The sequence below is a fragment of the Narcine bancroftii genome, chromosome 5 (genome assembly GCF_036971445.1).
Source record: "Narcine bancroftii isolate sNarBan1 chromosome 5, sNarBan1.hap1, whole genome shotgun sequence".
Classification (NCBI taxonomy): domain Eukaryota; kingdom Metazoa; phylum Chordata; class Chondrichthyes; order Torpediniformes; family Narcinidae; genus Narcine; species Narcine bancroftii.
Genome location: NC_091473.1, coordinates 92,396,591 through 92,413,280, shown reverse-complemented (window position 1 = coordinate 92,413,280; position 16,690 = coordinate 92,396,591). Strand labels below are relative to the sequence as shown.

At 44.3% G+C, this 16,690-nt stretch overlaps 1 protein-coding gene across 1 annotated transcript in view; it reads right to left on the bottom strand.

Annotated features, from left to right (window-relative positions):
• lepr (leptin receptor) overlaps positions 1-16,690 on the bottom strand; it is a 121,535-nt gene that overhangs the window by 77,998 nt on the left and 26,847 nt on the right. Inside the window, exon 4 of the mRNA XM_069938352.1 lies at positions 1,170-1,293. Coding sequence (XP_069794453.1) covers positions 1,170-1,293 — 124 coding nt within the window. The remainder of the gene's footprint in view (positions 1-1,169; positions 1,294-16,690) is intronic.

Here is a 16,690-nt window from a genome sequence, read left to right as displayed (position 1 = left end):
ACCTGTCTGTTACAGGGACTGCTCTCCAAGATATCTCGCCCTAATTAACTCTTCCGAAACATTACCCTGGTGTTAGTAGTGAAATTCTTTCTCCACAACACTATTTCACTTTTTTTCTTTTCATCCTTTTTCTTCTTTTGGGGTTAGTTTCGTGGGGAGGTTGGGGTTTATTTCATCATGTAATCGATTGGATATTAATATTTGGTTGTTATATTTTGTACGGATATTATTACATGTATGGAAAACTTTTAAATAAAATTTACAAAAAAAAAGAGAATTGTCGGAGCTGCACTGATCCACAGAAGCAGACACTATTCTATCACACTCTTTAATTGTGCTTTGTAAATGGTAGAAATTATTTGGGTTGTCAGGAGGCATGACATTTGTGTCAGGATACCCAACTCTGACCCACTCTTGTAGCTGTAGTAATAACCAGCAAGTTCAGCTGAATTTCAGGTTAATGATGACCATGAATTGCAAGGGTTGCTGGTTCCAAACTCTTGCCTGATACATTGGTGATTCAAATTTTACTTGTTATTTATCAGCCTGTACCTGATATTGTCAAGATCTTGCTGCAAACGAGAGAGGGATGTTTCATTCACTGACTGTACATCGAATTAAATATTGCGTAATCATCATCGTACATCCCCACTTGTGACACTCTGCTAGATGGAAGGCCATTGACAAACAGATGAATTTAAATCCTAAGTAGATAAGAAGTCGCCAGAATAAATTTTCTCTAAACCTTACAAGCAGCATAAATTATGCAGCCTACAGTAAGATTTTCCACTTCACTTTCACCTCATTTTTGGTACATTTGCCATGAATCCATCCATCGATTCATTTTACTGTGCAATGATACCAACACTAGCAATCAATGTTACTCCTTCACCTTTGCCCCCCCACCCAATAACAGAATGCAATGTTTTAGGAGGCTGTGACTGTTACTGTTATGCAATTGCACTTGAAGTCACCATGAATGGAATCTCAGAGATTTAAACATCTCACATAACTCTGTCATGCTCCAAGTCATCCAACTTTGACAATGGCTTTCAAGTAATCACACATCAGCTGGAATCAAGATAACCCTTACTCTATTCTCTGGGCTTCAGCAAATTTTATTTGGTTGAGTTACATTACCAACAGTTATTTCATTTCTGTTTACTTACAGCAAGTCCTTATGTTTTATTCTGTATTTTGAAAACATGTTCATCCTCCAATCTTCTGGGTTCAATGTACAGATAAACATGGTCAGGTCTTCAGCTGCCCAACACTTGATATCCATTTTTATACCTGAAAAGAATAAATGATTAACACAAAATCTTATGAGAACAAAGAGCCAAACAAGTTCATGAAAAAATAATGCTAAAGAGTTTGTAAAATGATGATGGTTCAGTGGACAAACATAACCAGTGATGCAAAACCACACAAACATTCCACCTTTTATTACTGACAGGCTCATCTTAAGTAATACTGGATATCCAACTGACCTCAGACTTGTTTCCCTGCTCCTTATAAAGGCACTGCTGTACCTAACAGAATAGTCATAATATAATCCCTTTAACAAGACATAAATAATAAGGTTTGATAAAGAACCCATTGCAGAAATGAGCTCAGCAATTGAAAGACCCACACAGGATGTGGGGTGCTCCCAACTTATGGTTGAAGGACTGCAGGCTGCTGGAGACTTGCTCATGGGAACCAGGTACTAGAACCAGGATTCGAGAGGGTGATGAGGACAAGAAGGGCTCCTGAAGTGACTTGAGCACTGAAGGCTTCCCGATCATATCAGAGGTTTAGACTTGGAGCCTGGGTTGCCAATGGATTGAGCAGGAGTCTGTGAGGCTGCAGGAGCACTGGGGGGTGAATCCACAAACTTGCAGCATTTCTGAGTAGTCTCACTTGGACTCTCTTTTACTTCCCTTTCTCTTATTGTTTGTAGAGGCAGGCAATGCTCATGGCAATTCTTTGAACATCTTGCAGCAGACAAAAGTTGAAGTACATCATGTATATTACATCATTATGTAATTATCTGATAATAAAAAAAGAATCTTATGAAATGTTAACTGCAGTTAATGTCTCAGATGCTGAATGTTTACAAATTTGTACTTATGTTTTAAGGCCCTATGTTTGTCCATCAACAAGTGAAGCCCAATTCACATCCCATAAAAGCAATAATCATTTACATGTTTTAAAAATTCTAATCACTAACATTGAAAATCTAAACTGATTTTTTCCTCTCTATCTCTAGGTAAGTTACTAATCTTGGTCATTTAATTCTAGATTTAAAAGGCGAACTTCCATGCAACAGGAATAAGGTGTCTCAACATGGATTTCATTTAAGTATTCTGACAATATGTTGCAGTTAAATAGGAACTAATTTTTAAACATTGTCTGTCACCAGAATTTTTTTTATTTGGATGACAATAAACTGAAAATAACTGCATGCCTGGTTGTATTATACTATCATCAGTTTGCATTAGAAAGCTACTCAATAATTCATGCTCAATTACACATCACTCTTTTCAAAAATTCATATTTTCCAATGCAAAAAACTAATTTTAAAAATGTTGAACATCTTCAGTTATGATTTCATCGATAGAACTCCAATCTTAGTTTCTATTTACAGATATTCATTAAACACATGACTAAACGATCTAAGCTATACAACATACTGCTGCATCATTAGTTTCTTATACAGACCCCCACTTTGGCAACAGTTATCGAACAGCTTCAGCTTTGCATTGCTGCAAAATCTGCAAAGTAACAGGTGTTAAATTATTTTGGGGAGATATAGTTTGCTGCTAGATGCATTACAACTGGAACCATCAGCAAACAAGTTCACACAGTTAATAATGGTTAAAAATAATGGCAAAAAAATTAATAACCGCTTTTTAAAAATGGCACTATGCTATTCAAGTGCTAGCAACCCAGGTTTGAATCCGCTACTGTCTGAAAGGAGTTTACACATTTTCCCCGTGTCCACATGGGTTTCCTCTGGGTGCTCCAGTTTCCTCCCACATTCCAAAACATACAGGGTTAGAAGATTAGTCACATGGGTGTAACCAAACAGTGCATGCTTATGAGCCAGAAAGGCTTGTTTACTACACTGTGTCACTAAAATTAAATAACTGAGACCTCACTAAAGGTATTTGCAAAGAACAGGCTATCCAATTACCACACAACTGGCGTGAGATGGAAAATAAACAGGTGGAAGGAATTGTCACTTTGGAAACAGATTAACAGTGTATTGTCAATATGCAAGAGTTACAAAACAGACACATGCGTAGGTTCTTTGTGCCAGAGCGTGATGTCGGTGCTGAACAAAGCAAAAATTAATTTACATTTTGAAAATCCACCATTGTCAAATTTTCAGACTTCAGATACAACCCTGAAATTCACTTTTCCTGCAGGCTCAGCAGAATTACCACTAATTGATAGGGCAACAAAAATAAACTGATCACAGCATAAAACATGTAAACAAAGAACTGTAAGCAGATAACAAACGTAAACAAATCAACTGTGCAATACAGAGAGAACAAAAAAAAATCAATAAAGTGCACAAGAGCCCTTAAATGAGTCCCTGATTGAGTTTGTCATTGAGGAGTCCAGCAGCTGTTAGTGGGCAAAGGAGTTAAGGGTTATGGGGATAAGGCTGGAAAGGGGTACTGATAGTAGTGATCAACCATGATCTGTAAAATGGCGGTGCTGGCTCGACGGGCTGAAGGGCCTACTCCAGCTCCTATTGTCTATTGTTCCCAAACTGATGGTGAGTCTTTTGGCACCTATACCTCTTTCCTGATGGCAGCAGTGAGAACAGAGTGTGTGCTGGGTGGTGTGGGTCTTTGATGATTGTTACTGCTCTCTGACATTAGCGTTCCAATAGCAGGGAAGATTTTGCCTGTGATATTTTGGGCTCTATTGCAGGCCTTTATGCTCAGGGGTATCGGTGTTCCCATACCAGATCATGATGCAGCTGGTCAGCACACTTTCCACCACACCGCTGTAGAAATTTGCCAGGGTTTCTGGTGTCATACCAAACCTTTGCAAACTCCTGGGGAAATAGAAGCGCTGACATGTTTTCTTCACAATCCCATTAGGATGTTGGGTCCAGGAAAGATCCTCTGAGATAGTGACTCCCAAGAACCTGAATTTGCTCACCCTCTCCACCTCCCCCAATGATCACTGGATTGTATACCTCTGGCTGTCCTTTCCTGAAGTCAACAACAAGGTTGTTGTTGGTGCACCATTCAGTCAAGTTTCCAATCTCCATCCTGTATGCCGACTCATCCCCTTCCTTTATACAACTCACTACCACAGTATCTTCAGCAAATTTGTAGATGGTGTTATTATCATACTGAGCTATATAGTCGTAGATGAAAGGTAAGAAGAGCAGGGGGCTAAGAATACGGCCCTGTGGTGCTCCTGTACTGATGGAGATTGTGGAGAAGTACTTACCAATTGTCACTGATTGTAGTCTGGAGGTGAATTAATCCATGACCAATTACACAGTGGGGTGTTAACTCCCAAGGCTTGGAGTTTGCTGATCAGTTTTGAGTGGATGATGGTGTTAAATGCTGAACTATAATCGATAAATGGATATAATCGATGTGTGCACCTTTGCTATCCAGGTGTTCCAGGACTTTATGTAAAACCAGTAAGATGGCATCTGCCATAGACCTGTTTCTACGATAGGCAAACTGGAATGGATCCATGTCTCTACTCAGACAGGATCTGATATGCTCCATTACCAAGCTTTCAAACACTTTATCACTGTTGATGCAAGTGTTACTGGTCAATAGTCATTAAAGCAGGTTATTGCACTCTTTTTGGGCACCGGTATGACTGACATCTGTTGAAACAGGTAGGTACAATGCCCTGCTGGAGTAAGATATTGAAGATATCCGTGAATACCTTGGTAAGTTGATCAGCACAGATCTTTAATACTTGGTCAGATACTCAATCCGGGGCGGATACTTTTCTCAGATTCACTCTTCTGAAAGCAGCACAAACACCATCCTCAGACAAGGACAGGATGGGATCATCAAGGAACATGGGGGAGTGGAGAAGTGGTTCTTTGCTGTTACTGTCATCAAATCAGGCATAGGTGGTGTTGATTTCCTCTGAGGGAGGAGCTTTGCTGTCTGGTACTTTAGCAGACTTGAATTTGTAACATTTATAAAATTACCTCTGGGCAAGACCTATCAATCTCAGTTATGTGCAATAATGTTAATGTCCTGGTCCTAAATCTTAACCCCTAGATCTCATGTGGACCAGGAATAATCAGATCTTTGCACACAAAAAATCTTTGTCAATTAGCCCAAAAATTACACAGCTTCGGCTATTACAAGGCAAGAGAAACAATTTTAAGAAGTTCCTGCATGAAGTTATCATTTTGCCTGCTCGTCCACGTATCAGGATTCAGATAGTGTTAAACCAAACACATCAGATCCCAAATAGTATAAGCCATATGAAAAATTAACCATTTGGGACCATATAGTTCCACCACAATTTCCAGATATTTTTGGAGCTTGTACTTTCTCTTTGTGACTGCCCCTCTTCAGGAAGAAAGTCTTTATCAAGACGGACATGTAAAAATGGGCAAGGTTTTTCAGTGCTGAGAGAAAGTGCCACGTAAGGAGATGTGTCAAGGCTCTGGCACAGGAGGCGACAGAGAGCAGAAACCAAGGTACCTCAATACACAATCAGCCCGTTAACTATACCCTGCAAGAAGTGCATCCAGCTACAGCTCCATGCAGAGCATGTTAAGGAACTGGAGCTGGAAGTGGATGAACTCCAGATCATTCAGGATGATGAAGGGTTGACAGAGAGGAATTACAGGGAGGAGATCACACCTAGGATTCAGGTACCTTGGCAACTGGCAGGAGAGGGAAAGGGAATAGAAAGGTAATGCAGAGTACTTCTGTGGCCATTTCCCTAATAACAAGAATACCACTGAGAGGGGGAGGGAAGGAAGTGGGAGTGATGGGTGATAGAACCTTCCAGGGGAAAGCCACAGCAGCCAGATCTCTTGAACGGAGTCTGGCTCAGGGGGGAGAAAAGAGAGGATTCATTAGTTAGGGGTGGGCAACCTACGGCCCACAGGCCAGATCCAGCCTTCGATGCAACAAATTTATCCGGCCCACAACACAATCCAAAAGTCTTTCCCGGCACTGCTTCCCATCAGTGGGCACACGCACCACAGACAAGCAACAGGGCTCCTACTATTTGGTGGGTGGGGGGAGGGGGGTGGGAATTACCAGTAGAATAGATGGGAAGGCGGCTGCCATGGCTGCCTGAACCCAGCTCCAGTGTCATGAGAATAAAGCCTCCTCAGAAAACCATGGCGAGCCCAACGCGCACACCGTGCAAGGGATTTTGCACTTCATTACGCCTAAGTGGGTACATTTCAAGATGGAGAAAGTGAGATGGAAAGCAGGAGCTGCAAGTAAGCAGTTGGAGTGGAGGGAGGGTGGTACATTGAAAAGAAATTGCCCTACTATACCCTAGCTTAATCTTTACCTCAGAAGGGAATAATTGCTGAGGAAAAGCAAGTTTAAAAATGTATTTTATGCTGAAGAAATGCAGGTTTTTTTAACCTTCTATTGTTACAGAGGGTCATCGGTGCTCTGCCATCTTGAATTTAAAGATGGCATTCCCTGGATATGTCATTAGCCAAAAGATCCCAGGCAAGAAGTTACTGAATTTTTTTTTTAATTACTGATAGCATCACTGACAGACCATCCAGCCTATACATGGTAAAAGGATGCCTGCCCCTGGGTTAGGGTAACAGCCAGCGTATATTTCGAAAGGAGGCAATGGCCATACTAAAGGATAAACATTTAAATTGAGTGGATGAAAATTTAGGGAAGATGCCAGAAGTTTGGCTTTTAAAAACAGAGAGTGGTGGGTACTTGGAATGCATGGATGGGCGTGATGGTAGAGGTTGACACAGACTTAGATAGGCACATCAATAAGGAAAATGGAGGCTTATGGACTGTGAGAGAAGGAAGGGTTAGATTGATATGTATGGCCTAACACAACATCGTGGATGAAGGACCCAGACTATGCTGTCCTGTTAGATTATCAATATTCTGTGTGTATTCCTCAGAGTGCTCCCATAGCTCAGAAATGTATATATGCATGCCTATTGCAAATTAATTCCAGGGTACATGGTTACAATCTGATAGGAGGTGATGCAAATGTGGGGAGAATAAAATGGGATTAATCTAAAAGGGATGCTTGATGATCAGCACAGACTCCATGGAGCCAAAAGCTGCTTCCATGCTGCACAACTCTATCAACAACAGCAGGCATTGATGTCTTGCTAGCATTCAGGATACATTTTCAGGAATGAGACCCCTCAGTGCTAAAAGGGGTCATTAGATATGTAGAGAGACTGTATATTATGTTAACCAGCTCTTTAATATATTGAAAGCAATTTCTATTTTGAAACAAATGACGTGTTTTAACTGGCTGTTTAATCTTCAAAGGATTCAAACAATTATCAACAAACGAGTTACTAATCCAAATCTTAAAAAAGTTAATTCAGAATTTTATTAAAAAATAACATTGAAAGATTAAAAACTACAGAGGAGCATAACAATAACATTAAAATTTACGGCTGGTGTTAGAAAACATTTCTACAAACATAGCATGAGCAATTTCCATTAAATACTGCATTTACAATATAACATGCATAAAATTCTTTAACTTTTGTCTACAGTAAGGCAGAGTCACCATTTTGTCCAGCCCCACCCACCCCTCACAGAAACCTACAGCACCTGGTGTTCCTAGGCAGTCTCCCCTCCAAATACTAACCAGTTCTGAGCCTGCTTAGCTCCCAAAATCAGAATCTCAGGCATACATAGGCTAATTGGTCCTGGTTGGTAAGCCCAGTAAATACAGCTGTTGTGATGACATAACCAAAGGTTTCTATCAAATGACAAAGAAAGGATTTAAAAATCCAACTATGTTGTGTTCCATTCTTAAGATTACAGTTTGTTTTTATACTTTATCTTATCATAAATCTTCAACAGTTCCTCAATTTAACTTTTCAAATAATTTATCTAAATTCTGATGAAGAATTTTCCAATTAGTTCTAACTTGTGCATTTTTTTGAATCTAATTGTTAAAATTTAATATGGAGATACAGGACAGCAACAGGTCCTTCCAGCTCAGGATCCCACACTGCCCAAACACATCCATGTGACCAATGCACCTACTAAACATGCACATCTTTAGAATGTGGGAGGAAACTCAGAGGGCAACCCACGTGGACGTGGGGGAAAATGTACAACTTCATTACAGAGAGCGCATGATTCAATTAAGAAGGATTTAAGCAAATTTGTGTTAATATTCCAAGATTCAAAATGAATAAATTGTTCCTCCAACATAAAGTGGTTCGATAGGTGGCATGGTTAGCCTGACGGTTAGTGCAATGCGATTACAGCACCAGTGACTTGGTTTGAATCCAGTACTGTCTAAGGAATTTGTATATTTTCCCTGTGACCTGCATGGATTTTTTTTTCCTCCAACCCTCCAAAAAAAATTACAGAGTTGGTGTGGGTGGCATGGGTTTCAAAGGCTGAATTGGCTTTAACAGTGTTGTAAATGAATTTTTAAAATGAAAATTTGTAGCTAGAGGTTAAAATCTCTCAACAGCTACATTAAATTGTCAAGTTACATTTATCAGTAAATAAAAAAATTACAATGTTACAATAGTGCCATCTATAGTATAATCTGATTAACTATTTGGGAAAGTCATAATTTCTGACCAATTTGTCCATTTTTTTGTAGGACTGTTATACAGTGAGTTAACAAATCCTCAGTTCTACATATATCTACAACGTTCGGACTGAAAGTGATGAGGTAGAGATGATGGAACAAGATCACAATCAGACTTCGACATTCAGACTCTTTTTTTGTTGATGTTGAAACTTTATTCATTGTATGAATCTGACAGTACCTGTCTCAAAGCAAGAAGGATATTTCTTCAAGCCCAATATCAAGGCTTGGACACATAATGTGGTGGACTCTTTGGATGGCACTTGAAGGCAAATTTAAACAATCCCTTTACATTATTATTGTATGATTTATTATGATTATTAAAAAAAATTTTCAAAAAAAAAGTATAAGGAGTTTTTCCTCCTTCTCAGCTAACAGTTGTCTCACATCTTGTTTAACCAAAGTATATTATCTGCTTTTTTTTAAACTATACTTTGCTTTCCTATGTTATAACAACAATTCAAGTGCTTTTCATTCCTTTAGGAATATGTAATGTGATGCTGTATAAATCAGTCATCTTTTTAAACAAAAAAATTGAAGCTAGAGCAAAATTAAAAATGTCATCTTTGTCAATTTTTTTCCTAATCCATTAGAATGCTTTAACTGTTATAAATCTATTCCCCCAAAATTAAACATTAAATATGTAGTTAGTTTGAACCAACTTTCAGTTTTGAACATGTCCGAACGTTGTAAATAGATGTAGAACTGAGGATTTGTTAACTCATTGTATAACAGTCCTAAAAGTGCAGTGTTTGCAACTCGATTGAATATTTAACATACCAGAACACCATAGAACATAACAGCACAGAAAAAAGACCATTCGACCCTTCTGATCTGTTCCAACCAATGAAACTAGCATATGCCACTAACCTGCTCTCATTCTGTAACCCTCCAGTCCTCTCTTATCCATATATTTATCCAATTTATTTTTAAAACTCGAGATTGAATCTCCATTCACTACATGAAATGGCAGCTCATTCCACACTCCTACCACTCTGAGTGAAAAACTTTCTCCTAATATTCCCCTTGTACCTCTCCCCTTTCAGCCTAATGCTATGACCTCTCGTATTTATCTCCCCCAATCTTAGGGAAACATCCTACTCACATCTACTCTATCTATACCCCTCAATCTTATAAACCTCTATCAAGTTTCCTCTCATCCTTCTTTATTCCAAGGAGTATAGTCCTAACCTGTTTAATCTTTCCCAGTAACTCAACTTCTGAAGACACAGTAACATCTTAGTAAATCTTCTCTGCACTCTTTCAATCTTATTGCTATCTTTCCTGTGCAGGGCTGCACACAATATTCTAAGTGTGGCCTCACCAATGACTTGAATAACTTCAACATAACATCCCAACTTCAAGACTCATTACTTTGATTTATAAAGGCTAAGATGCTAAAAGCTTCCTTTACAACTCTGTCCATATGTGACGGCACCTTCAGGGAACAATGTACATGTATTCCCAGATCTCTTTGCTCCTCCACACTCCACAATGCCCAACCATTTACTGTGTATGTCCTAGCCAGATTCACTTTTCCAAAGTGTAACACCTCACACTTATCTGCATTAAAATTCATCAGCCATTTACTGGCCCACATTCCTCTGCAAGCTTTGAAAATCCTCCTCGCAGCCCACTACGCCTCCTATCTTTGTGTCATCAGCAAACTTGCTGATCCAATTCACCATGTAATCATCTAGGTTGTAGTGCCACTGACAGCAGAACTACGGAAAAAAACACCTGGCTCAAGTTGAGATGAGCAGGAAAAACCATTTAATTCTCTTTCCAGTGAACTTTTATGTCATTTCCGGTCCAGCTGTCCCAAAACCAGAAGTTGACGTCATGATGTCCCCCCACTCCGACGCATTACTCAGTTCGCGGGCTTCGTGCCCAAGGTGGAGGGGGTCCAGTACCATCTTGGAGTGGAACCCCCAGAATGCATGTCGGCTGCCATTACGGGGTGATTTGTGTCTAAAACCTCACCTCCAGATGCCACTACATAGGTCATTTATATGGATAACAAGTAATAATGGTCCCAACACAGATCCTCGACACAGACCTCCAGTCTGAGAAGCAACTATCCATCACCATTCTCTGTTTACTTCCACCAAGACAATTTTGAATCCAGTTTCCAACCTCTCTATTTATACCTAGTGCCCTAATGTTCTGAACCAACCTCTCATGTGGAACCTTGTCAAAGGTCTTACTAAAGTCCATATAGACAACATCCACAACCTTTCCCTCGTCAACCTTCTTGGTAACATCCTCAAAAGACTCTACAAGATTTGTTAAACACGACCTACACACATAAATCCATGCTGACTGTCCTTTATCAGCTGATGATGGTCCAAATATCTATATATCCTATCTCTCAGAAATTCTTCAAATAATTTACATACTACTGACATCAGGCTCTCTGGCTTATAATTGCCTGGTTTACTTTTGGAGCCCTTCTTAAACAGCTGGAGAACATGAGCTACTCTCCAATCCTCCGCCACTTCCCCATGACTAAGAACATTTTGAATATATCTGCCAGGGACTCTGCAATTTCAGCACTCATCTCCCTCAAGGTGTAGGGAATATCATATCCGGTCCAGGGGATTTGTTTACTTTTATTCATTGCAAGGCAACAAGCACCTAATTCTCCTTAAACTTCATATGTTCCATGACACTTCTATTTGTTTCCCTTCCATCCTTATTTACTTTGCAAAAAATTGTTCATGAACCCCCCCCCATTTCATGAGGCTCCACACATGGTTGACCACTCCAATTTTCTAGGTGTCCAATTTTGTCCCTTCCTATCCTTTTACTTTTAATATATTTGTAGAAACCCATTGGATTTTCCTTCACATTATCTGCCAAAGCATCTTGATGTCTTCTTTTTGGCATTCCTAATTTCCTTCTTAAGCATTCTCTTACATTTTCTATACTCTGCAAGTAGTTTATTGCTCCTTGTTGTTTATACTGGATATATCGGGGACATATCGGGGCCGCCGCCGTCTACCCTTCGCCCGGACCGGGGCCGGGGCCGCTGCTGCTCTCCCTGTGCCCGGACTGTGGCCGCCACCTCCCACAGTCCGGGCAGTATGGACCGACCTAGGAGGGGAGGCAGGCCCCTCCAGCCCGGGTAAGATACCTGCATAGGAGAAGGCCACTCCGATATAAAACCTACGACCCAAGGACCTCGCTGCCACGTCCCAGCTTGCTCGGCCACGGCACACGAACCATGGGTGTAAAGGGTGGGGCCAGTACTGCGCGCACTGCACTCCACCTAAAAGCTCCTTTGCGCAGGCCCGAGGACAGGTCCACGTCCTCCCCCTCCACGTCCTCCCCCTCCACGTCCTCCCCCTCCACGTCCTCCCCCTCCACGTCCTCCCCCTCCACGTCCTCCCCCTCCACGTCCTCCCCCTCCACGTCCTCCCCCTCCACGTCCTCCCCCTCCACGTCCTCCCCCTCCACGTCCTCCCCCTCCACGTCCTCCCCCTCCACGTCCTCCCCCTCCACGTCCTCCCCCTCCACGTCCTCCCCCTCCACGTCCTCCCCCTCCACGTCCTCCCCCTCCACGTCCTCCCCCTCCACGTCCTCCCCCTCCACGTCCTCCCCCTCCACGTCCTCCCCCTCCACGTCCTCCCCCTCCACGTCCTCCCCCTCCACGTCCTCCCCCTCCACGTCCTCCCCCTCCACGTCCTCCCCCTCCACGTCCTCCCCCTCCACGTCCTCCCCCTCCACGTCCTCCCCCTCCACGTCCTCCCCCTCCACGTCCTCCCCCTCCACGTCCTCCCCCTCCACGTCCTCCCCCTCCACGTCCTCCCCCTCCACGTCCTCCCCCTCCACGTCCTCCCCCTCCACGTCCTCCCCCTCCACGTCCTCCCCCTCCACGTCCTCCCCCTCCACGTCCTCCCCCTCCACGTCCTCCCCCTCCACGTCCTCCCCCTCCACGTCCTCCCCCTCCACGTCCTCCCCCTCCACGTCCTCCCCCTCCACGTCCTCCCCCTCCACGTCCTCCCCCTCCACGTCCTCCCCCTCCACGTCCTCCCCCTCCACGTCCTCCCCCTCCACGTCCTCCCCTCCACGTCCTCCCCCTCCACGTCCTCCCCCTCCACGTCCTCCCCCTCCACGTCCTCCCCCTCCACGTCCTCCCCCTCCACGTCCTCCCCCTCCACGTCCTCCCCCTCAAAAGATGCTCACAAACTCAAGCTAGCATGCTGGAACATCAGAACCATGCTAGACAAGGCTGACAGCCACCGACCTGAACGTCGGTCTGCCCTCATTGCACATGAACTCCTCAGACTTGACATCGACATAGCCGCTCTCAGTGAAGTCCGCCTGGCAGATGTAGGCAGCCTCCAAGAACGCGGCGCGGGCTACACACTCTACTGGTCTGGCAAGCCTTTGGATGAACGACGCCTATCTGGTGTAGGCTTCATGGTCAAGAGCTTCATTGCCTCCAAACTCGAAAACCTTCCGACAGGCCTCTCGGACCGAATCATGTCCATGCGACTCAGCCTTCAAAACAAGCGTCACATCACCCTCATCAGTGTCTATGCTCCAACCCTCCAGGCGGAACCAGCAGAAAAGGACAAGTTCTACACCGACCTGCGCAACCTCATCCAACGCACCCCTACAGCCGACAAGGTTGTCATCCTGGGCGACTTCAACGCTCGTGTCGGCAAAGACTCAGAAACCTGGCCAGGAATCCTGGGCAAGCATGGCGTCAGCAAGTGCAACGACAATGGGCGCCTCTTGTTGGAGCTCTGCGCAGAACAGCGGCTTGTCATTACAAACACCCTTTTTCAGCAGAGGGACAGCCTTAAGACCACCTGGATGCATCCCCGATCCAAACACTGGCACCTCCTGGACTACATCCTGGTGCAAGAAAGTGACAAACGAGATGTGCTCCACACCAGGGTCATGCCTAGCGCGGAATGCCACACTGACCACCGGCTGGTTCGCTGCAAGCTCAACCTTCACTTCAAGCCAAAGCCCAGGAACAATAAATCCCCAGAAAGAGGTTCAATGTTGGAAACCTGCAGTCAGACGAAGCGAGAGGAAACTTCCAGGCAAACCTCAAAGCAAAGCTCGACGATGCAACCCGCCTCACGGACCCGTCCCCTGAAACCCTCTGGGATCAGTTGAAGACTACCATACTGCAATCCACTGAAGAGGTACTGGGCTTCTCCTCCAGGAAAAACAAGGACTGGTTTGACGAAAACAGCCAGGAAATCCAGGAGCTGCTGGCAAAGAAGCGAGCTGCCCACCAGGCTCACCTTACAAAGCCGTCCTGTCCAGAGAAGAAACAAGCCTTCCGTCGCGCATGCAGCCATCTTCAGCGCAAACTCCGGGAGATCCAAAATGAGTGGTGGACTAGCCTCGCCAAACGAACCCAGCTCAGCGCGGACATTGGCGACTTCAGGGGTTTCTACGAGGCTCTAAAGGCTGTGTACGGCCCCTCACCCCAAGTCCAAAGCCCGCTGCGCAGCTCAGACGGCAAAGTCCTCCTCAGCGACAAGATCTCCATCCTCAACCGATGGTCAGAACACTTCCAATCTCTTTTCAGTGCCAACCGCTCAGTCCAAGATTCCGCCCTGCTCCAGCTCCCTCAACAGCCCCTAAGGCTAGAGCTGGATGAGGTTCCCACCCTGGATGAGACATATAAGGCAATCGAACAACTGAAAAGTGGCAAAGCAGCAGGTATGGATGGAATCCCCCCAGAAGTCTGGAAGGCTGGCGGCAAAACTCTGCATGCCAAACTGCATGAGTTTTTCAAGCTTTGTTGGGACCAAAGTAAACTGCCTCAGGATCTTCGTGATGCCACCATCATCACCCTGTACAAAAACAAAGGCGAGAAATCAGACTGCTCAAACTACAGGGGAATCACGTTGCTCTCCATTGCAGGCAAAATCTTCGCTAGGATTCTACTAAATAGAATAATACCTAGTGTCGCCGAGAATATTCTCCCAGAATCAAAGTGCGGCTTTCGCGCAAACAGAGGAACTACTGACATGGTCTTTGCCCTCAGACAGCTCCAAGAAAAGTGCAGAGAACAAAACAAAGGACTCTACATCACCTTTGTTGACCTCACCAAAGCCTTCGACACCGTGAGCAGGAAAGGGCTTTGGCAAATACTAGAGCGCATCGGATGTCCCCCAAAGTTCCTCAACATGATTATCCAACTGCACGAAAACCAACAAGGTCGGATCAGATACAGCAATGAGCTCTCTGAACCCTTCTCCATTAACAATGGCGTGAAGCAAGGCTGTGTTCTCGCACCAACCCTCTTTTCAATCTTCTTCAGCATGATGCTGAACCAGGCCATGAAAGACCCCAACAATGAAGACGCTGTTTACATCCGGTACCGCACAGATGGCAGTCTCTTCAATCTGAGGCGCCTGCAAGCTCACACCAAGACACAAGAGAAACTTGTCCGTGAACTACTCTTTGCAGACGATGCCGCTTTAGTTGCCCATTCAGAGCCAGCTCTTCAGCGCTTGACGTCCTGCTTTGCGGAAACTGCCAAAATGTTTGGCCTGGAAGTCAGCCAGAAGAAAACTGAGGTCCTCCATCAGCCAGCTCCCCACCATGATTACCAGCCCCCCCACATCTCCATCGGGCACACAAAACTCAAAACGGTCAACCAGTTTACCTATCTCGGCTGCACCATTTCATCAGATGCAAGGATCGACAATGAGATAGACAACAGACTCGCCAAGGCAAATAGCGCCTTTGGAAGACTACACAAAAGAGTCTGGAAAAACAACCAACTGAAAAACCTCACAAAGATAAGCGTATACAGAGCCGTTGTCATACCCACACTCCTGTTCAGCTCCGAATCATGGGTCCTCTACCGGCACCACCTACGGCTCCTAGAACGCTTCCACCAGCATTGTCTCCGCTCCATCCTCAACATCCATTGGAGCGCTTACATCCCTAACGTCGAAGTACTCGAGATGGCAGAGGTCGACAGCATCGAGTCCACGCTGCTGAAGATCCAGCTGCGATGGATGGGTCACGTCTCCAGAATGGAGGACCATCGCCTTCCCAAGATCGTGTTATATGGCGAGCTCTCCACTGGCCACCGTGACAGAGGTGCACCAAAGAAAAGGTACAAGGACTGCCTAAAGAAATCTCTTGGTGCCTGCCACATTGACCACCGCCAGTGGGCTGATAACGCCTCAAACCGTGCATCTTGGCGCCTCACAGTTTGGCGGGCAGCAACCTCCTTTGAAGAAGACCGCAGAGCCCACCTCACTGACAAAAGGCTAAGGAGGAAAAACCCAACACCCAACCCCAACCAACCAATTTTCCCCTGCAACCGCTGCAATCATGTCTGCCTGTCCCGCATCGGACTTGTCAGCCACAAACGAGCCTGCAGCTGACGTGGACTTTTTACCCCCTACATAAATCTTCGTCCGCGAAGCCAAGCCAAAGAAGATATAGCCCTCTCCTTTTCTTAACCAGTTCTCCAATATCCCTTGAATACCAAGGTTCCCCATGTCGGTTAACTTTGCCCTTATTCCTGGTAGGAACATGCAACCTCTGCACTCTCAAAATTTCATCCTTAAAGGCCTTCCACCTACTGGATGCATCCTTTCCAGAAAATAACTTATTCCAATCAACTCTTCAGAGATCCCTCCTTATATCTTCAAAATTGGCCTTTCTCCAATTCAGAACCTCAACTCGAGGACCAGACCGATCCCTCTCCATAATTAACTTGAAACTAATGATATTATGGTCACTGGACCCAAAATGCTCACCTACACAAAATGACCTGCCTGGTTCCCTAAAAGATCAAATATTGCATCTTCTCTTGTTGGTACCTCTACATATCGATGTAGAAAACTTTCCAGTACACATTTGACAAACTCCAACCCATCCAGTCCTTTTACCTTATGAGAGTCCCAAT